Raw genomic sequence first — 23,590 nt, 5'->3', positions numbered from 1 at the left:
GCCTTCAACTTGTTCACTGCCTAACTTCTCAAAAATTTAATTACTTTCTAGAAATTTTAACTTGTGAGGAATTTTCTTAAAGTTTAAAAAAATAATTGAACTTTTGCAAAGAATTTTATTATTAATGAAAATAATTGTATTTTTGCAAAGAATTTTATTCAAATTTTTTGTAAATAATTAAATTCATTTAGGTAATGAATTTTATTAAAATTTTAAAAAATAATTTAATTCCTGAGAAGAATTTCATTATTTATGAAAATTATTAAATTTTAACAAAGAATTGTAATCAAATTTTTTTAAAAAATTGAACTCTTGTGAAGAATTTTGTTGAAATTTTAAAATAATATATTGAATTTCCAAGAAGAAATTTATTATTTTTAAAAACAATTGAATTCTTGAGAAGAATTTTATTATTTTTGAAAATAATTAAATTCTCGTGACAAATTTTATTTGAGAATATATTTGAATTCTTTTTTAATAGTTTTCAAAAAGTCTTTAAGGAAAATTAATGGACAATTTAAATATTTTCCTAGGCGGCAACTCAGCTTAAGAGTTGCTTCAATATTCAATATTGAAGCTAAAGAGCTTCAATATTCATAAAAATATTTTTAAAAAAGTCTGAGAGCAAAAAATAAATTTTGAACAATACATACAAACTGTTAGGCTGGAGTCCCATGGTAGCGTTTTGCGTTGCGTTTTGTAACTAGGCAATGAGTGCAAATAGAGCAAACCTATATCTGTATCTTTCTCACACTCATGGCCTAGTTACAAAACGCAACGCAAAACGCTGTCATGGGACTCCAGCCTTATCAAATATCAAATAAAGAAATTCTAACTTTTCTTAGGGGGTCCTTGGACCCTTGATAACAATACATTTACATGTAAAAACAAAATTGCAAATATAGTTGTACATCTATTCTTTCTCTATTCTGAGTTCTAAAAATACTGTCTGACAGGTTTCTAATTGTTAATTAATATTAACAATTATTAATAAATTGTAAGAATTATAACGTGCATAAGCCTGTACTATAAGCATATTAGCAGTAAATTTGTCTCCATTATATTTTCACCTTTCTTAGGTTTTTTCAAAATAACAAGGTTTGTCAGTCGAAAATTTATAAATGAAATTTATTACTTTATAATTTGAACAAATTGTGAATAGGAAATTTTAGATTGGAAATTCAATAAACATTTCTTACAGTGCAGAAATAGTTTTCTTTCATTTTCTAAAACATAATTGTGACGCGTTCCTACGAAAGGTATAATTATATACCTAAAAAGCATACATTTTAGGTTATGTTTATAATTTTTAAAGTAAAAGAAAGAAAATCAATTAATATTGCAAATTATTTATGTTTAAGACTTCATTACATCGAAAATATTCAATTTAATCAAAATAAATCTAAGACAAATATATAATCTGAAACTCATTTGCTTCTTAGGTACTTTTCTTGGGAGAGGATCACAATTTTTTGTCTAACTTTTATTTACTTTCGATAATACATCGTTTTTCGCTAAAATTTGATAAGAAACAAATTTTTATTTACAGGTATCCGAAAATTTCGGACAAATAAGAAAGAGATTCTAAAATATGAAGTCGTCAAAGATGGAAAGATTTCTGCCAAATGAGTGCTATATTTGTAAATCGAGGGACAATTTAAAAAGATGTGAATGCAACATGATTTCTTATTGCTCCGAGGATCATCGACTGAAGCATTTGGAAATTCACAAATATTTTTGTAAAGTAATTAAAGAAATATTAAATGAAAAAAAATTGTCACACGTTTGTGAAGAGCTAAAGAATAAATTTGGATCCCCTTGGACAACGAAACGAAATGAAATCTATGAAGAAATATTGAAGAAATTAGGAAGACCTATAAGTTTATTAGAAAAAGCAATGTGGAAACATCCGCGAGGGTGTTTCATATGTTGTGAAACAGAAGAAGAAAATCTAACAAATTGTCCTAATTGTCCAGTGGCAAGTTTTTGTAAAAAGCATCCTCAAAATAAAATTCACACTAGGAATTGTAAAGTGATGGATCAATATTTAAAAATTCTGAACACAGCCGAGGAATTCAATATCGACTTGAAATTTCTTGCTCCTACTTTTCCGTGTATTACAGAAGATGTAAATCAAGATATAGACGAACTTACTTACACATATACAATAACGAATTTGGAGGAAAGATGTTTAAAATCGAGATTATTGAAAATGGACCTTATTAACTTTATGGACGTAGCTTCGAAAATTAATAACGCTTTACAAAAAATACACGACATGATTCCAGAAGAATTGACAATTCACATCGATGCCCTTTTCTCTGAACATGCAATTATAAAAAACAATTATTGGGAATTCCTCTTGCATCTCAATCCGAGGATAAAACAGTTAAAAATTGTCAACACTGCAATTGAAAATCCAGACAATGTAGAGACGTCTCTTTGTGAAAATTGCATTTCAGAGGAAAAAGAATTGATTGTTGAATATTCTTCAAAATCGTACGACGACTACATGCTACATGAAAATTATCAAAAACCAAACATTCTGTTTTACGTAAAAGTCGTCGATGAATGTAATTCCGAAAAATTAAACAAATGGAGTGAATTTGATTGTCCCGTTATTTTACGATTCGATTCAAAATTAAATTTCTGTAAAACACAACATTTCCTCTCGTATTCGACATCAAAGTTTCAATTTATTTACGAAGGTCAATTTAAAACACCATTTGGTACATTGTCCTCAATGGAGAATGAAGATTATTTTATAATTTTACAATCAAAGGAGAAAAAAGTTGTTGAAAAATCTTGTGTTGCAGTAACGAGTGAAATTAACAAAGGCAAAATAACTACAAACTCGCTTGAAATTCTCTCAGATGTTGATTCAGAAACTCTTAAATATGTTGAAAGTGATGCAAAAGATGCTTCGAAAATTACTCCGTCAGAATCGTCAGAATCAAAAGACAATTCTGACAATAACGAAAATTCAAAATTGGAAACAAACAATAATCAATTTGCTTCTACTTCTTACATCGATTCAAACAAGATTATAGTAATCGAAAAGGAAAATATAAATAAAAATGAAACCGAAGAGGAGAAAAATTTCAATAACGAAAAAACGGAAAATAGAGAATCGAATAAAGAAGAAAAATCAGAAGATCGTACAACACTTTCTCCATCGTATTCTGTACGTTCATTTGTCATTATTTCGGGACCCGGAGGAGAGGAGGAAGATAAAAAATCAGAAACTGAAGAAAATGGAAAATTTTTAAAGTCTGTCGACAACGAATTTCTCGATCCAAGTGGCGAAGGGCGAAAAAATACGAAAGAGGACGATGTGGAGAAGAAGAATATTGAAGAGCGGAAAGAAGAGGAAAATGATAAGAAAATTCTCGTCAATTTGGAAAGTTTCGATAACAATGAAACAGTTAATTCATCTCAGTCCTATGTAATTGGACATGTTTCGTATCTCAAAAACGAAAACGAAGGTTTACGACAACAATTAAATTTAGCATTCAATGAGATAACGAAACTACAAACAAAAGTTGATCAGCTTTCTTTTAATTTAAACAAAAAGGAAAATGTAATAAAGAATTTATTACGCGTATTTGTCAACTGTGAAGACACTGATTCAGTGTGTGAAGAGAACAAAATTTAAATTCGTTACGAAAAAACTCTTCTATTTTTTGTCTTTAAAAAAAAATATTTTATTTTTGTTTTTTTAATTTGAAATTCCAATACTAATTTCTTTCTTACTTTCTCATTTACATTTTCAATGATTCGTAATTTGGAAAATATTTCTATAAAAAATGTAAATGTCTATACCTATTATAAATTAATACAATTAATATTATTTCTTTTTAAAAGAATACGTTTTAAATTTCTATTTTTTTTTATTAAAAAAAAATTCCTACATTTATTTTTGAATTTAAAATTCAATTATTCGTCAATGTTTTTGTATTTCCTTTTTGTATTCAAAAATTGCAAATGTAATTTTCAAAATGTATTTAAATAATGCGATTATCATTAATAATTGTAATAAATTTATATGAAAAATCAATGCTTTTTTTCAGCCCTTTGATTGACTTTAAAGCCGAAAGAATGTTGCTTTAATCGATTTAAAATACAGAAAAGCAGAAATTGAATTATTTCTAAACATTTCTACTATAACTTCTCAAAACTTTAATTTTTAGAATTTTAGTTAAAAATTCTAAAAATTGAAAAAATTCTTCGAGAGTTTAATTCTTTACAAAGAAAATGATACTTAAAATAAGTATAAAATACTGTTCCTTTCAATTCGAAATTTTGATTTTTCGAAAGTTTCTAATTAAATAATATTCAAAAATTCGACTAATATTTGAAAAGGATTTAAACTTAAAATTATTCGAAGAAATAAGTTCTTTAGAATTTTTAATCAATGTTACTCAAAATTCAAATTTTCAAAAATTTCAATTTCGAACCTTTTGAAATCTAATGATTTCTAAAAACTTTTAGTTACTCTTTCAATATTAAAATTAATTTCTAGAATGTACGTATTTTTTGAGTAACTCCTTATTTAAATACAAAAATAAATAATTTTTTGAATAATTTTCTTAAGGGGTTCTTGGACCCTAGATCTAATTATATATTTACATAAAAACATAAAAACAAAATTGCAAGTACAGTTGTAGATCTATTATTTTTCTATTTCAAGTTGTAATTTGTAAAAATACTGTCACACGGTGTCAAGTCAGATGTTTTAATTGTTAATTAACAATTGTTAATTGTGAGAATTATAACGTGTATAAACCTGTAAGTTATATTAGCAGTAAATTTTTCTCCATTATATTTCCACTTTTCTTAGGTTTTTTCAAAATTCCAAGGTTTGTCAATAGAAAATTTATAAATGTATATAATTTATTAAAACAAATTGTTTAACAATTTATTAAAAGAATTGTTTAACAAATTAAAAAAAAACAAAAAATTCTATGGGAAATTCAAAAGTACTTTTGTATTAAATTTCGGACGTTCATCTACATTTTAGATTGAAAATTCAATAAGCATTTCTTACAGTGCAGAAATAGATTTCTTTCATTTTCCAAAAAATAATTGTGACGCACTCCCACGAAAGGTATATCTTAAAAGGCTAAAAAGCAAAAAATTTTAGGTTATGTTTATAAATTTAAATCATTTCAAGTAAAAATACAGAAAGGGAATCAATTTCTATTACAAATTATTGTTGTTTAAAGTCTTCATTACATCGAAAATATTCAATAAAAACTGATTTTAAATATATTATATATTTTGGCATGAAACTTTTAATCAAAATAAATCTAAGACAAGGACATGAAAATTTAAAAGTACTTTTGTAATAAAATGCAGACGTTGAATTGTGTTTACATTTTCTATTGAAAATTCCATAAGCATTACTTAAAGTATCGAAATAGATTTCTTTCCTTTCCCAAAACATCTTTTTTTGTAACTTTATTAATTTTCGATAGTGCAATACATTTTTCTGTACAATTTGATAAAAATATTATTCATTTACAGGTTTTCGTAAACTTTGATTGTTTACTCTCTGCGAAGACGGAAAGCTAGAAATATGAATTCTTCCAAGATGGAAAGATTTTTGCCGAATGAGTGTTATATTTGTAAATCCAGAGACAAATTAATAAGATGTGGATGCAAAATGATTTGCTATTGCTCTGAGGATCATCGATTGGAGCATTTGCCAGTTCATGAAAGTTTTTGCAAAGTAATTAAAAAATTGTTAATAGAGAAAAAAGTGTCACACATTCATGAAGAGCTTAAAATTTTAGGTGGATTTGATTGGAGTGCAAAAAAGGAAAAAATCAGCATTGAAGTAACAAAGAAATTAGGAAGACCCATGAGTCTATTAGAAAATGCAATGTGGACACATTCGCGAGTGTGTTTCGTTTGTCGTCAAACAAGACAAGAAGATTTAACAAATTGTCCTGATTGTCCAGTGGCAAGTTTTTGTAAAGAGCATCCACAAAATGAACTTCACACTATGAATTGTAAAGTGATGAATCAGTATTTAAAAGTTCTTAAAACCGCCGAAGAATTAAATATCGATTTGAAATTTTTGTCTCCTATTTTTCCGTGTATTACAGAAGAAGAAGAAAATGAAGCTATAGATATACTTACAAATACATATACCGTAACTGACATGAAAAAATGTTATTTAAAATCGAGATTATTGAAAATGGATCTTATTATCTTTATGGATGCAGCTTCGAAAATTAATAGTGCTTTACAAAAAGTTCACGACACGATTCCAGAAGAATTGACAATTCACATCGATGCCCTATCTTATAAACACGCAATTACAAAAAAGAATTATTGGGAATTTCTCCTGCATCTCAATCCAGAGATAAAACAGTTAAAAATTGTCAACACTGCAATTAAAAATCCAGACAATGTAGAGACGTCTCTTTGTGAAAATTGCATTTCAGAGGAAAAAGAATTGATTGTTGAATATTCGTCAGAATCTTACGACGATTACATGTTGGATGAAAATTATCAAGAACCAGATATTCTGTTTTACGTTCAAATCAATGATGAATGTAATTCCAAAAGATTAAACATGTGGAGTGAATTTGATTGTCCCGTTATTTTACGATTCGATTCAAAATTAGATTTTTGTAAAACACAACATTTTCTCTCGTTTTCAAGAGCAAAGTTTCAATTCATTTACGAAGGACAATTTACAACACCATTCAGTACATTACCCAGCAAACATTGTTACATAACAGTTATGTAACAGTTATGTCACAGAATATCACACGTGATATAACATGATATGAACATGTGACACGAAATGTCGTAACATGAGGGTCACAGTTACATAATTGTTACAAGAAGGGTGATATAACAATTATGTTGCAGCGTGATATTTAATTATTATATCACAGTTATGTAAATATGTTACATAATTAGAAGAATTTGATACATAATTGTTATATCACACTTATATCACGTTGTGACTTATTATTATATCACAGTTATGTAAATATGTTACATAATTGTTATATCACACTTATATCACGTTGTGACTTATTATTATATCACAATTATGAGATTCTGTTACATAATTTGATGAGCTTGTTATATAATTGTAACATCACTATTATGACCTACGTGAAAATTATTGTTATTATTTTTATTCAATAGATAATAACAAATGCCATTTGACATGGTAATATCCAAAAATAATTTTAGTAAAAAACTGATTTATTAATTAGTACATTTTTTAAACTTGATTTTTTTACAGATCTTTAATATTATTTATAAACATGTTCACAAGTTTATTTTATTCACATTTCACAACACTTATATACAGATTAAATAGTAATTTTATTATTTTACATAACGCTTAGAATGAAAAATATCCGCTCGCATGTGGGATCGAACTCACGTCCCCCCGCCCTTGACGACCCGACGCAACGCATTTAAACCGCACGGCCACTGAAGGCTGGATGAGAATTCTCCTAATCTACTATATCAACTGCAGTGCCGTATATTCTGTTACTTACTGTTATGTAACTATTACGTAACAAAGACAAACTTGTGATTTTTTATTTGTAATATACGATTAACGTGTTAATAAAAATATCTACCACACATTAGTCACAGTGTTCAGTAACAATTCTGTAACATTTACGTAACAATGTTACACACATATAAGTAACAATTTTGTAGCATTTACATAACAATGTCACACACATGTGAGTAACAAAAAGAAACGATTACAATTATACTAATCGGGATTACAAATTTTTATTTTATTCTGAAAATTCTATTTTTCTTCACATAAAATTTGAGAGTTATAAACTTTAAATTAATTTTAAATAAATTTGTTCAAATAAAAATTTTTCTTTATTAATTTCTGACAACTTTTTACAAAAAAAATTAAGATATTTTTTAAATTTTTAATAGACAAACTTTTCAGAGTACGTTAAAAAATTTTAAATAAAATTAAAAGTGAGTGATATATTAAATATCGTAAAATGTTCCAAAAGTCGGCTTCTTCACCCCACTTTACTTTTACGTACTTCTTTAAAAGTTTTGGACATTAATAATTATAATAAATAATACTGATAATAATTATTAATAATAATTTATTGTAAATTAATAAACTTAAACAGTTAAACTAGATTTATAATAAAAAATATTTATTCGAAACAATAATTATAAAATAGTGTTTCATGTTACATAACAGTTATGTAACAATTACATAATTTTATTGCGTAACAGAGAGACTACAATTTTACGTAACAATTTTGTAACGACAGTTACAGAACATTGTTACTTTTATGTTACATAAAAATTACATAACAGTTACGTAATTTAGCTCTTATTACTACAGAAATGTTACGTAACAGTTACAGAACATGTTTGCTATTTAAATAATTTGTTTTTAAATATTTTAGTTGTAATAAAGACTTAAAATGTCAGTTATTTATATTGACGGTTGTTACTTTTTTGTATTTTCATTTAAAAAATTGCAAACATAGCCTACAATTTTTTGCTTCTAAGTTCCCTTTCTTCAAATCGCGTCACATATAATTAATAAAAATGTAAAATATAATTTTTTAATTTTTAAATAATAAACTATAAAAATACATTATCATTATATTCACGATAGTAAAAATGAATATATATATATATATATATATAATATTAATTCTGTTTATAAGGTTTAATCTCTTCATTGGATTAGTTGTGAATATTGGAATAAATAAATTTATTATTTAATATAGTATTCTCTAAATATTCAAATTAAAATTTGCTTTGTTATGTTAACCTTAGGAACTAAAGCAAAAATTTCTTTTTAAAAAGAATAAGCAATTGCTTTGCGTGTATTGCTTTTGTTTTTAGGAAAAAATTGCCTATGTAAAAAACACATTCTGCCTATTATTTATTTAAGTGCAGTTTAAAAAAATGTATCACATTGTTGTATAATACGTATGTTATGAAACTATGTTACTGTTATATCACGTCCCAGTAACAGTGTTAATATTTCATTATATAATAGTTACATAATAATATTGTCACAGTGTGATATAATAATGTGACCTACTTTAGTAATTATAACAAAATTATGTATTTATTATGTCACACAGTTTCGTAACAGTTATGTAACAATTAGAGAACGATGCAATAAGACAAAAATTATTACTCTGTGATGTAATGAATATATCACACAGTTATATAATAGTTATTTGAAAAAATTATGTAACTGTTATATCACCATCCAGTAACAGTGTTATATAACAGTGTTACTATCTCATTATATAATGGTTACATAATAATATTGTCACAGTGTGATATAATAATGTAACCTACTTTATTAATTATAACAAAATTATGTATCTGTTATGTCACACAGTTTCGTAACAGTTATGTAACAATTAGAGAACAATCTAACAAGACAAAAATTATCACTCTGTGATGTAATGAATATATCACACAGTTATATAATAGTTATTTGAAAAAATTATGTAACTATTATATCACCATTCAGTAACAGTGTTATATAATATTGTTACTATCTCATTATGTAGTTGTTACATAACAATATTGTCACAGTGAGACATAACAAGGTGCTTTATTTGTTATGTAACACTTACGTAACGTGTTTGCTGGGTATCCTCAATTGGAAATGAAGATTACTTTATAATTTTGCAATCAAAGGAAAACAAAGTACTTCAAAAATCTTCTGATTCATTAACAAGCGAAATCTGCGAGGAGGAAATTAGTACAAATACGATTGAAATTCATTCAGAAATTGTAAATACTGGTACGAAAAATCATCAATGTGGTGAAAATAGTGAAAATGTTGTAGAAGATGCTTCTAAAATTAATCCGTCAGAATCAAAAGTTAATTCTGACATTAACGAAAATTCAAAATTGGAAACAAACGAACAAACGGAAAATACAGAATTAAATAAGGAAGAAAAATCCGAAGATCGCGTGACACTATCTCCATCATCATCTGTACGTTCATTTGTCATTATTTCGGGACCCGGAGGAGAGAAGGAAGAAAAAAAATCAGAAACGGAAGAAAATGGAAAATTTTTGAAGACTGTTGACAACGAATTTCTCGATCCAAATGGCAAAGAGCGAAAAAATATGGAGAAGAAGAATATAGAAGAGGGTAAAGAAAAGGAAAATGTTAAAAAAATTCTCGTCAATTTGGAAAGTTTCGATAACAATGAAACAGTTAATTCTTCTCAGTCCTATGTAATTGGACATGTTTCGTATCTTGAAAATGAAAACGAAGGTCTACGACAACAATTAAGTTTGGCATTCAAAGAAATAACGAAACTACAAACAAAATTTGATCAGGTTTGTTTTGAATTAAACAAAAAGGAAAAGATAATAAAGAATTTATTACGCGTATTTGTCAACTTTGAAGACACTGATTCAGTGTGTGAAGAGAACAAAATTTAAATTCGTTACGAAAAAACTCTTTTATTTTTTGTCTTCAAAAGAAAATCTTTTATTTTTGTTTTTTTTAATTTGAAATTCCAATACTAATTTTTGTTTTTACTTCTTCTTTTACATTTTCAATGATTCGTAATTTGGAAAATATTTCGATAAAAAATGTAAATGCCTACCTATTATAAATTAATACAATTAATATTATTTCTTTTTAAAAGAATACGTTTTAAATTTCTATTTTCTGGTTTAAAAAAATTCCTACATCTATTTTTGAATTTAAAATTCAATTATTCGTTAATGTTTTTGTATTTTCTTATTGTATTTAAAAACTGCAGCTTTAATTGCAAAAAAAATGTTTAAATAATGCGATCGCCATTGTGAATTGTAATAAATTTATATAAAAAATCATTGCTTTTATTTTTTCAGCCCTTTGATTGAATTTAAGTTCAAAAAAAGAATATCTTTTCAATTGATTCAAAATAAAAAAAAAATCGAAATTGAACTAAACATGTCTACTACCTAACTTCTCAAAAATTTAATTACTTTCTAGAAATTTTAAGTTGCGAAGAATTTTCTTAAAGTTTAAAAAAATAATTGAATCCAGAAGAATTTTATTATTATAATGAAAATAATTGTATTTTTGTGAAAAATTTTATTCAAATTTAAAAAAATAATTTAATTCCTGAGAAGAATTTCATTATTTATGAAAATAATTGAATTCTTGCAAAGAGTCGTGTTCAAGTTTTTTTTTAAAATAATTGAATTCTCGTGAAAAAATTTATTAAGTGGAAAAATAATTAAACTCTGAAGAATTTTATTAAAATTTTAAAATAATATATTGAATTTCCAAGAAGAAATTTATTATTTTTAAAAATAATTGAATTCTTGCGATGAATTGTATTTAATTCTTTTTAATGTAATTAATAATTTTCGTGCCAAATTTTATTATTTGGGAAAATATTTGAATGCTTTTTTTAATAATTTAAAAAAAAAGAGGAAAATTAATTAATTAATAATTAATTAATTAATTTATTAAATTTAAGGAAAATTAATTGACAATTTAAGGTTTTCAATATTTTTCGACGCGGCAACTCAGCTCTTATTTCAATATTCATAAAAGTATTGAAAAATGTTTAAGAGCAAAATATAAATTTTGAAAAATATATTTAAAACTTTAATGAACTTAATTAAAGAAATTCTAACTTTTCTTAAGGGGTCCTCGGACCCTAGATAACATTACATTTGCATGTAAAAACAAAATTACAAAAATAATGTAGGTTTTAGTTCTATAATTTTTCTATTCTAAGTTGTAAAAATACTGTCACTGTCTATATAGTCAGATTTTTTAATAATTGCTATAATTAACAATAGTTAATTGAAAGAATTATAACGTAAGTATATTATCAGTAAATTTTCCTCTATTATATTTTCACTTTTCTTATGTTTTTCAAAATTCTAAGGTTTGTCAATGAGGTCAATCGAACGTTTATAAATGTCATTTCTAAAAGCAAGAAGTTTTAGGTTATATTTATAATTTGTAAAGTAAAATAAAAATACAGAAAGAAAATCAATTAACAATTTATTGATGTTTAAGTCGTCATTACACCGAAAATATTCAATAAAAACTGATTATAAATTTACATACTACGCTAAAATTTAATAAGAAACAAATTTTTATTTACAGGTATCCGCAAATTTCCGACAAATAAGAAAGAGATTCTAAAATATGAATTCTTCCAAAATGGAAAGATTTCTGCCAAATGAGTGCTATATTTGTAAATCGAGGGACAATTTAAAAAGATGTGAATGCAACATGATTTCTTATTGCTCTGAGGATCATCGATTAGAGCATTTACCAGTTCACGAGACTTTTTGCAAAGTAATTAAAGAATTATTAAAACAGAAAAGAGTGTCACACATTCATGAAGAGCTGAAAATTTTAGGTGGATTCGATTGGAAGGCAAAAAAAGAAAAAATCAGCCTTGAAGTAACAAAGAAATTAGGAAGACCCATGAGTCTATTAGAAAATGCAATGTGGAAACATCCGCGATTGTGTTTCTTTTGTCGTCAAACAAGACAAGAGGATTTAAAAAATTGTCCTGATTGTCCAGTGGCAAGTTTTTGTAAAAAGCACCCACAAGATGAACTTCACAGTACGAATTGTAAAGTGATGAATCGATATTTAAACATTTTGAACACAGCCGAGGAATTAAATATCGACTTGAAATTTTTGTCTCCTACTTTTCCGTGTATTGCAGAAGAAAAAGTAAATCAAGTTATTGACGAACTTACACGGACATTCAAAGTAATTGGCATAAGGTCAAAGTGTTTTAAATCGAGATTCTCGAAAATAGACCTAATTAACTTTATGGACGTAGCTTCGAAAATGAATAGTGCTTTACAAAAAGTGCACGACACGATTCCCGAAGTATTGACAATTCACATCGATGCCCTTTTCTCTAAACACGCAATTACAAAAAAAAATTATTGGGAATTTCTCCTGCATCTCAATCCGCAGATAAAAAAGTTGAAAATTGTCATCACTCAAACTGAAAATCGATACAATTCTAAGACGTCTCTTTGTGAAAATTGCATTTCGGAGGAAAAAGAATTGATTGTGGAATATTCTTCAGAATTTTACGATGACTACATGCTAGATGAAAATTATCAAAAACCGGATATTCTATTTTACTTGAAAATCAACGACCAGTGTAATTTCGAAAAACGAAATCAGTGGAGTGAATTATATTGTCCCGTTATTTTACGATTTGATTCAAAACTAAAGTTTTGTAAAACACACCATTTTCTCGCGTCTTCGACAGCAAAGTTTCGATTCATTTACGAAGGACAATTTACAACACCTTTCAGTACATTATCCTCAATTGACAATGAAGACTACTTTATAATTTTGCAATCAAAGGAGAACAAAGTACTCCAAAAATCTATTTATTCGGCAAGAGGCGAAATCTGCGAGGGACAAATTGGCACAATGACTGACATTAACGAAAATTCAAAATTGGAAACAAACGAAAATCTCTCTGATTCAAATTCTTATATCGATTTAAGCAAAATTACAATTGAACTGGAAAATACAATCATAAACGAAATTGAGGAGGAGAAAAATTCTAATAACGAAAAAACGAAAAATAGAGAATCGACTAAGGAAGAAAAATCCAAAGATGACAATATGAAGAAGAATATAGAAGAACGCAAAGAAGGGGAAGAAGAGACATTTAATTTTTCCAAGTCATATGTAATTGGACATGTTTCGTATCTCAAAGACGAAAACGAAGGTTTACGACAACAATTAAATTTAGCATTCAATGAGATAACGAAACTACAAACAAAACTTAACAAAAAAGAAAAGGTAATAAAGAAATTATTAGGCGTTATTGTCGACTTTGAAGACACTGATTCACAGTCTGATGAAGAGAAGGAAATTTAAATCCATTTCAAAAAAATTCCTCTCTTATCTTTTCTTTAAAAAAGAATCTTCTAGTTTATCATTTTTTTGAATTCAAAATTCAATTATTACTTTTCTCTTCATTTCCTATTTTATATTTTTAGTGATTTTAATATTTTAAAAAATGTTTCAGAAAAAAAATGAAAATATCCTATTTGTTATTAATATTAATGTTATTTCGATTCTAACGATTGTTTATATAATTTCTATCTTTTTATAAAAGAAGAAAAAATTCGTACCAAAGTTTTGAATTTAAAATTCAATCATTCCTTAAATATTTTTGTTACTTTTTCATATTTATAAAACTATTTGTAATTTAATAATATTTAAAAAATGTAATTGTGTTATTATGAATTTTCTAATAAATGTACAATAAAAAAAAACAGTTTTTTTTCTTGCAATATAGAATTTTTACAAGTTCTTAAAATTTTGGATTTTGAAAAAATCATTTTAGATTTAAAATTGACTGGGAACGTGTTTAAACAGAGCGTCTACTATTTTCGTTCAACAAAATTCACGGATTTTTCCCGGTTTTTTTCTCATCAAATTTAAATTTCTTTAATTTCGAACATAAATAAATCTACAAATGGTTTCCAAATTTTTTATGAATAATTAAATTCTTTCGACAAGTTTCTTTAAATTTTTTTGTAAAATAATTTTTTTTTAATAATTGTAATTAAAAATTTGGAAAATAATTGAATTAAATTAAGAATTTTTTCAATTTTTTAAAATAGTCTTGTCTGTTCATAATTATAATTGAAAATTTGATTAATTACATTTTATTAAAATGTATTGATACTAATTGAATTTCTGCAAATTTAATTTGCGTATAGAATTTTATTAAAATTTTTGAAAATAATTGAATTGTGGAGAATAATTTATTTATTTATAATTTATAAAGATAATTAAAATTTTGAGAGTTTAAAAAAATTTCTAAACATAATTGAACTTCTGCGAACAATTTTATTACTTTTGAAAATAATTGAATTGCTTTTTAGAATTTTATGGAAATTTATAAAAATAATTAATATAATTCATTAATATTTTTGTATTTCTCTATTTTATTTAAATTGCAATTATAATTTTTTAAAAAACTGTTTAAATAATGCGTTTATGTCACAAATTTTCTAATAAATTTATATGAAAAATTAATATTTTTATATTTAATATTTTTCTTCAAATCAATTTTATTTTTAAAAATTTTGAAAAAATTCTTTGAAATTTTAATTATCTAAAAAAAAGTTCTTTTAAAATTGTATTAAATTCAATTGCTCTCAATATTGTCAATAAATGACAAAATTTTAATAATATGAAAATTTTTTAATTAAATAATATTTAAAAAGTACGAAATTTAAATTATTCGAAAGCTTTTTAATTAAACAATATTCAAAAATGCAATTAATCTTAAGGCGCTTGCACACTTCCAAATTTTTAGGCGAGCAGCGAATTTTCACGGCCTTGAAATGCACATTACTAAATATGATTGGCTCTGACAAAGTACATTTTCACGCAGCTTTTTGTAGAGCCAATCATATTTAGTAATGTGCATTTCAAGGCCGTGAAAATTCGCTGCTCGCCTAAAAATTTGGAAGTGTGCAAGCGCCTTTAAAAAAATTAAAACTAAAAAATTTGGCTAAAAACTAAGTTTTTGAAGGGTCTTTAAGCCCTTAATATGACATTACATTACGCGCATTACGTGTAAATTAAACGTCCTATAGTTTTGATTCTCAATTATGTAACTATTCTATGTTTGCAAAAAAGCAAAACGAAAACACTGTCAGATTTTTCTCTATTGTTGTTAAACAATTGAAAGTTTAAAAGCCTGTAAGTAAAATATGAGAAAATTGTTCTATTTAATATTTTCACATTTTTTAGGTTTCTTAAAAATTCTATTCATAATGTTACGCGCTCCCAAATAGAATGGTATACATATATAGCTTTCTTGGGAGAGAGTCACAATTATTTTTGTAACTTTTATTCATTTCGATAATACAACGTTTCTCAATAAAATTTAATAAGAAACAAATTTTTATTTACAGGTTTCCGCAAACTTGGGAGAAATAAGAAGAAAATTCTAAAATATGAATTCTTCCAAGATGGAAAGATGTTTGCCAAATGAGTGCTATATTTGTAAATCGAGGGACAATTTAAAATCCCAGTAAAAAAAAAAGTATTCAGAATAGAGAAAAAGTATTGGTGGAGACGTTCGGTGAATGCGTTTTCGCGACAAAACCGTATTGGTGGGTCACGGTGAATACATTTCGCTTACCGTGAATACTTTTTTTTTAAACTCTCGATTTAAAGATTCCTAAGCAAAGTTGAGAATATTTATAAAGAGCGTAAGTGATCTGAAGTATAAAAATGACGATTGCGAGAAGGAAATAAGAAATTTTGAGAAAAAACGAAAAATTAAATGTGACAAACAGATTGTCAAATGTTGATCAATTACCATATGCTTTTCTGTGCCTACAACGTATGATGATTAAAAAGAACTTTGACGTTACCGGCGGAACTTACTGTTTCACATACATTTACTTGGATTTCTCAAGTTTCTGTCGGTATCGTCAATGTTCCTTTTCATCATCATACGCTGTAGGTTTGTCACATTTAATTTTTCGTTTTTTCTCAAAATTTCTTATTTCCTTCTCGCAATCGTCATTTTTATACTTCAGATCACTTACGCTCTTTATAAATATTCTCAACTTTGCTTAGGAATCTTTAAATCGAGAGTTTAAAAAAAAAGTATTCACGGTAAGCGAAATGTATTCACCGTGACCCACCAATACGGTTTTGTCGCGAAAACGCATTCACCGAACGTCTCCACCAATACTTTTTCTCTATTCTGAATACTTTTTTTTTTACTGGGAAAGATGTGAATGCAACATGATTTGCTATTGCTCTGAGGATCATCGATTAGAGCATTTACTAGTTCACGAGACTTTTTGCAAAGTAATTAAGGAATTATTAAAAGAGAAAAAAGTGTCACACATTCATGAAGAGCTTCAAAATTTAGGTGGATTCGATTGGAGAACGAAACGAAATGAAATTTATCAAGAAATATTAAAGAAATTACAAAGAAATATGAGTCCATTAGAAGTTTTAATGTTTAATCATCCGCGAAACTGTTTCGATTGTATTAATACAAAAGATGAAGATTTAATCAATTGTCCCCATTGTCCAGTAGTAAGTTTTTGTAAAATTCATCCTGATTTTGAAAATCACAATATAAACTGTGAAGTACTGAATCGATATTTAAACATTCTAAACACAACCGAGGAATTAAATATCGACTTGAAATTTCTATCTCCAACATTTCCTTGTATTACAGGACAAAATGTAGATGAAGATGTAGACGAACTTACACTCACATATGAAGTAAATAACATGGAGGAAAAATGTTTAAAATCGAGATTATTGAAAATAGACCTTATTAACTTTATGGACTTAGCTTCGAAAATTAATAACGCTTTACAAAAAATACACAAGACGATTCCAGAAGAATTATTAATTCACATCGATGCCCTTTCCTACGGACACGCAATCACAAAAGAAAATTATTGGGAATTCCTCTTGCATCTCAATCCGAGGATAAAACAGTTAAAAATTGTCAACACTGCAATTGAAAATCCAGACAATGTAGAGACGTCTCTTTGTGAAAATTGCATTTCAGAGGAAAAAAAATTGATTGTTGAATATTCGTCAAAATCTTACGACGATTACATGCAAGATGAAAATTATCAGAAACCGGACATTTTGTTTTACGTGAAAATCGTCGACGAATGTAATTCCGAAAGATTGAATAAGTGGAGTAAATTTAATTTTCCCATTATATTTCGATTTGATTCAAAACTAAATTTTTGTAAAGTACAACATTTTCTCTCGCATTTAACAGCAAAGTTTCGATTTATTTACGAAGGACAATGTACAACACCTTTCAGTACATTATCCTCTATTGAAAATGAAGACTATTTTATAATTTTGCATTCAGTGGAAATCTGCGAGAATAAAATTGCTACAAATACAATTGAAAATGCTTCTAAAATTACTCCGTCAGAATCAAAAGACAATTCTGACAATAACGAAAATTCAAAATTGGAAACAAACAAAAATCAATCAGCTACCGTTTCTCTTCCCGAGGAAAACAAGATTATAATTGAGAACGAAAATACAAACAAAGACGAAATTGAATCTGCAAAAAATTCCAATTGCGAACAAACGGAAAATAGAGAATCGAATAAGGAAGAAAAATCAGAAGATCGTGTGACACTTTCTCCATCGTCTTCTATACGTTCATTTTTCATTATTTCGGGACCCGGAGAAGAGGAGGAAGAAAAAAATACAGAAACTGAAGAAAATGGAAAATGTTTAAAGTCTGTCGACAACGAGTTTTTCGATCCAAGTGGCGAAGGGCAAAAAAATACGAAAGAGGACGATATGGAGAAGAAAAATATTAAAGAGCGGAAAGAAGAGGAAAATGATAAGAAAATTCTCGTCAATTTGGAAAGTTTCAAAAACAATGAAACAGTTAATTCATCTCAATCATTTGTAATTGGACATGTTTCATATCTTAAAAATGAAAACGAAGGTTTACGACAACAATTAAATTTAGCAATCAATGAGATAACGAAATTACAAACAAAACTTGATCAGGTTTCTTTTAATTTAAACAAAAAGGAAAAGGTAATAAAGAAATTATTACGTGTTATTGTCGACTCTGAAGACACTGATTCACAGTGTGATGAAGAGAAGGAAATTTAAATCAATTTTCAAAAAATTCCTTTTATCTTTTCTTTAAAAAATCGAGTTTTAAATTTCTTGTAGTTTATCATTTTTTCGAATTAAAAATTTAATTATTACTTATCTTTTCATTTTCTCTTTTATATTTTTAGTGATTTTATAATTTGAAAAATGTTCAAGTAAAATCATGAAAATATCCATTACCACATTTTTGAATTTAATATTTAATAATTTTTTATAATATTTTCGTTACTTTTTTATATAAATATTTATAAAATAGAATTTGTCATTTAATAATAGTATTTAAATAATGTAATTGTGTTATGAATTTTCTAATAAATGTGTAATGAAAAAACAAAAATTTGTGTATTATGTAATAATGTTTTCAGCAGAAAATATACAGCAATCATTTTCTTCATTTAATTTAATTTTTTCGCAAAATATTTAATTTCCGTATTTAAATTTCAAATAATTATATATGCAAATTTCATTTTATATTTTTAAAAATTTTAGACAATGTCTAAAATCACTTTTCAATTTTACAAAATTATTTTAAGTTACTACCTGTTACTACATTTCATTTGGGAATGTGAGTTCGCTTTTCTACTTTTTTCATTGTTAAGCTTATTTCTTACTTCGATAAATTTCGATTTTTTCTCGAAAAATCTTTTTTAAACAGGAAAAACAATTTTCTTTTCAAAAGGACTTACCGACGAAGGTCGCCTGAAATATCTCTTTTACAAATCCTTTCCGTTTATGCGACGATCCTGATAAACATCACACACATTCAATATTATATTGACACTTCCTTTTTCTAATCGCGCCAATTTCAGAGTACACAATATTTGTGCTAACTTCACGAAGGTCTCGAAAATGGCCGATAATTTGGCGCCAAAAAAACGGTTAGAATCCCCCCCACAACCGAACTTTTCAACAACGAATTCCGAAATATATAATTACTCAGGAATTTATAACAAATATTTTTACACCACAAACAAGATTTATTATAATTCGCAAAAGAAAATTCGAAACTAAAACACTTTTTCACTGCCGCGAACCGTAATCCTGTCGATTCCGTCACTTTTCCATAAGCACTTTGTTCACAAAAATATTTTTCACTTTTTACAAACACTTTGACGACTGAATAACTAAATTTTTCGATATTTTCCCGTAAATAAGTGAATATTAGATTAAAATTGTCGTTTATTTGCAAGATGCGACGAAAATTTGATTAGAAATATTAGAAATAATGTGGAAAAAAACTGAAAGACGCGGGAGCGCGATGTTCGACTTGGGAATTTCGTTCCAGACTGAAGTTGCGTCGGTTGCAATCGAGAGGTAGGGGGAACGATATATATCGATAGTTAATTCAAAATGGCGCGCGAAACTCACAATCACAAGGGAAATTTTTCTTTCTTCTTATATACGAAAGACGTGACTACAATGGAAGATTATGAAAAAATGAAAGAACAGAATTATGAAAAATGAAAAATTTAAATGATTAATTTCATAATTTTTATTTAATTGGCAAATTGAAATGTTCGAAATGAAATCGAGAGTTGATATGGTGGTTTCGCGATTTCCGGTTTCGTATCTTTGGCAAAAAACTGAAAGAGAGCGCTGTGTGTTATTTCCGTTATTTTTCTACATAAATTGTGTGTTTTTAGGTTATATATTTATTATATTAAAACTCTTTGTTGTCTTTGTTGTAAATTGTTGACACTTTAACAATTTTATCGTTTGACGTAAAATTTCGTCGATTTTGTTTAATTTTTGCTTTCTCACGAGAAAGTTTTCTATTTCATGATTGTTGTCAATGTAAGTAAGATAGTATTTAATTTGATTATTTTTTATTTTTATGGAAAAAGGAAATTACACTTTCGAATGGTTATTATTATAAGTTCTTTGTCTTTTTCTATTTATTTACTACAGTTTTTTACTCCTACCCCTTTAATACTTTTTGTTTTTACATACTTGCATTTTTGTCATTGTTTTTCTTTGTTTTTATTGTTTCTTTTATTATTGTTTTTCTCTACTTACAGATAGTTTTACTATTTTTATTTGCGTCATCATTCGTTTCATTATTTTTAAGACTTTTATATATTATTTTATTTATTTTATTTTTGTTCGCAAAACTGCGGTTATAGTTGTTAAAATGTGTACATTAGAAGGTAATGTTTGACAATTTTAATGAATATAAAAAATTATATAGAATTTTTCGAATTTTTTAACAATTATTAATTATTAAATAAAAAAATATCTATAAATATCTCAATGTATTTTTTTGTACATTTATAAATTGCTCATTTTCAACTTATTTAAAAAATGGAATAAACAGTGAAATTTAATAAAATGACAATTAGTTTTTTTCAAAGAAAAATTAGCTTTTTTATGATAATTATTTTTTTTAATTTACTAAAAACTATCGAACTGTTAAGAACAAATATTAAATAAATATTAAGTAATAATTTAATAAATATTATAATTTTAAAACAATATTTAAATTTACACTTTTACATTTTACAATTTTTAATTTTACAATTTTAATTTTTTACATTTTTTACAATGAAAATTAGTTTTTTTTCCTATTTTTTCAAAGAAAAATGAGTTTTTTTTAAATTGAATTTGTTTTTTTACTTTATTAAAAACTATTGAATTGTTAAGAAAAAATATTAAAATTTAATAAAATTTACAGGTATCCGCAAATATTGGAGAAATAATAAAGAAATTCTAAAATATGAAGCCGCCAAAGATGAAAAGATTTCTGCCAAATGAATGCTATATTTGTAAATCGAGGGACAATTTAAAAAAATGTGAATGCAACATGATTTACTATTGCTCTGAGGATCATCGATTAGAGCATTTGCCAGTTCACGAGACTTTTTGCAAAGTAATTAAAGAATTATTAAAAGAAAAAAAAGTGTCGCATATTTATGAAGAGCTTACAAATATAACTGGCTCCCCTTGGTTAAAGGAACGAGATAAAATTTATGGAGAAATATTAAAGAAATTAGAAAGAAATATGAGTCCATTAGAAAATTTAATGTTTTATCATCCGCGAAACTGTTTCGATTGTTCGAATACAAAAGATAAAGATTTACTCAATTGTCCCCATTGTCCAGTAGTAAGTTTTTGTAAAATTCATCCTAATTTTGAAAATCACAATATAAACTGTGAAGTACTGAATCGATATTTAAACATTCTGAACACAGCAGAGGAATTAAACATTGACTTAAAATTTCTATCTCCAACATTTCCTTGTATTAGAGAAGAAAATGTAAATCAATATGTAGACCTACTTACACTCACATTTTACGTAGCTGACATGAAAGAAGTTTTTTTAAAATCGAGATTGATGAAAATGGACCTAATTAACTTTATGGACTTAGCTTCGAAAATTAATAACGCTTTACAAAAAATACACAAGACTATTCCAAAAGAATTATTAATTCACATTGATGTCCTTTCTTATGAACACGCAATCGCAGAAGAAAATTATTGGGAATTTCTCCTCCATCTCAATCCGCTGATAAAAAAGTTAAAAATTGTCATCACTCAAACTAAAAATCGGGACAATTTAGAGACGCCTCTTTGTCAAGATTGTGATTCAGAGGGAAAAAAATTAATTGTTAAATATTTGTCAAAATCTTACGACGATTACATGCAAGATGAAAATTATCAAGAACCAGATATTCTTTTTTACGTTCAAATCAATGATGAATGTAATTCCGAAAGATTAAATCAGTGGAGTAAATTTAATTTTCCCATTATTTTGCGACTTGATTCAAAACTAAATTTTTGTAAAGTACATAATTTTCTATCGCATGTAACAGCAAAGTTTCTATTTATTTACGAAGGAAAAATAATAGCACCATTCGGTATATTATCCTCAATTGAAAATGAAGACTATTTTATTATTTTGCAATCAGTGGAAATCTGCGAGGATAAAATTGCTACAAGTACAATTGAAATTCTTTCAGAAATTAAAAATACTGGTCATCAATGTGGTAAAAATAATAGTGCAAATGGTATAGAAAATGCTTCTAAAATTACTCCGTCAGAATCGTCAGAATCAAAAGACAATTCTGACAATAACGAAAATTCAAAATTGGAAACAAACGAAAATCAATCAGCTACCGTTTCTCTTCCCAAGGAAAACAAGAATATAATTGAGAACGAAAATACAAACAAAGACGAAATTGAATCTGCAAAAAATTCCAATTGCGAACAAACGGAAAATAGAGAATCGAATAATGAAGAAAAATCAGAAGATCGTGTGACACTTTCTCCATCGTCTTCTATACGTTCATTTTTCATTATTTCGGGACACGGAGAAGAGGAGGAAGAAAAAAATACAGAAACTGAAGAAAATGGAAAATTTTTAAAGTCTGTCGACAACGAATTTTTCGATCCAAGTGGCAAAGGGCGAAAAAATACGAAAGTGGGCGATATGGAGAAGAAAAATATTGAAGAGCGGAAAGAAGAGGAAAATGATAAGAAAATTCTCGTCAATTTGGAAAGTTTCGATAACAATGAAACAGTAGTTAATTCATCTCAGTCCTATGTAATTGGACATGTTTCGTATCTTGAAAATGAAATCGAAGGTTTACGACAACAATTAAATTTAGCATTCAATGAGATAACGAAACTACAAACAAAAGTTAATCAGCTTTCTTTTAATTTAAACAAAAAGGAAAAGGTAATAAAGAAATTATTACGTGTTATTGTTGACTCTGAAGACACTGATTCACAGTGTGATGAAGAGGAGGAAATTTAAATCAATTTTCAACAAAAAATTCCTTCTATCTTTTCTTTAAAAAAGAATTTTCTAGTTTGTCATTTTTTTGAATTCAAAATTCAATTATTACTTAACTTTTTATTTTCTCTTTTATATTTTTAGTGATTTTATAAATAATTTGAAAAATGTTTAAGTAAAATCATGAAAAT

General features: G+C 26.5%; 4 protein-coding genes across 5 annotated transcripts; all 4 read left to right on the top strand.

Moving 5' to 3' along the window:
• Positions 1–928: 928 nt before the first annotated feature.
• On the top strand, positions 929–3,853 carry LOC122508669 (putative leucine-rich repeat-containing protein DDB_G0290503). The gene is made up of 2 exons (XM_043622150.1): positions 929–1,098; positions 1,550–3,853. The coding sequence occupies exon 2, from the start codon at positions 1,592–1,594 to the stop codon at positions 3,653–3,655; it is 2,064 nt and encodes a 687-aa protein (XP_043478085.1). The 5' UTR covers positions 929–1,098; positions 1,550–1,591; the 3' UTR covers positions 3,656–3,853.
• Positions 3,854–4,692: 839 nt separating this feature from the next.
• Positions 4,693–7,304, top strand: LOC122508679. 2 transcript variants are annotated; one of them, XM_043622163.1, is made up of 2 exons: positions 4,693–4,788; positions 5,527–7,304. In XM_043622163.1, the coding sequence occupies exon 2, from the start codon at positions 5,579–5,581 to the stop codon at positions 6,758–6,760; it is 1,182 nt and encodes a 393-aa protein (XP_043478098.1). In that variant the 5' UTR covers positions 4,693–4,788; positions 5,527–5,578; the 3' UTR covers positions 6,761–7,304. The 2 variants fall into 2 exon arrangements, with proteins under 2 accessions (XP_043478098.1, XP_043478099.1); XM_043622164.1 differs by having other exon boundaries at positions 4,701–4,859.
• Positions 7,305–11,745: 4,441 nt separating this feature from the next.
• On the top strand, positions 11,746–14,010 carry LOC122508675. Its single transcript, XM_043622159.1, has 2 exons — positions 11,746–11,834; positions 12,128–14,010. Exon 2 carries the CDS (start codon positions 12,170–12,172, stop codon positions 13,886–13,888), a length of 1,719 nt encoding a protein of 572 aa, XP_043478094.1. The 5' UTR covers positions 11,746–11,834; positions 12,128–12,169; the 3' UTR covers positions 13,889–14,010.
• A 6,273-nt stretch (positions 14,011–20,283) lies between these two features.
• On the top strand, positions 20,284–23,535 carry LOC122508670. Its single transcript, XM_043622151.1, has 2 exons — positions 20,284–20,461; positions 21,339–23,535. The coding sequence occupies exon 2, from the start codon at positions 21,381–21,383 to the stop codon at positions 23,418–23,420; it is 2,040 nt and encodes a 679-aa protein (XP_043478086.1). The 5' UTR covers positions 20,284–20,461; positions 21,339–21,380; the 3' UTR covers positions 23,421–23,535.
• Positions 23,536–23,590: the final 55 nt, after the last annotated feature.

The sequence above is a fragment of the Leptopilina heterotoma genome, unplaced genomic scaffold (assembly GCF_015476425.1).
Source record: "Leptopilina heterotoma isolate Lh14 unplaced genomic scaffold, ASM1547642v1 Lhet_55, whole genome shotgun sequence".
Classification (NCBI taxonomy): Eukaryota; Metazoa; Arthropoda; class Insecta; order Hymenoptera; family Figitidae; genus Leptopilina; species Leptopilina heterotoma.
The sequence above is the reverse complement of the archived record's forward strand: the minus strand, read 5'-3'. Positions and strand labels throughout refer to the sequence as shown.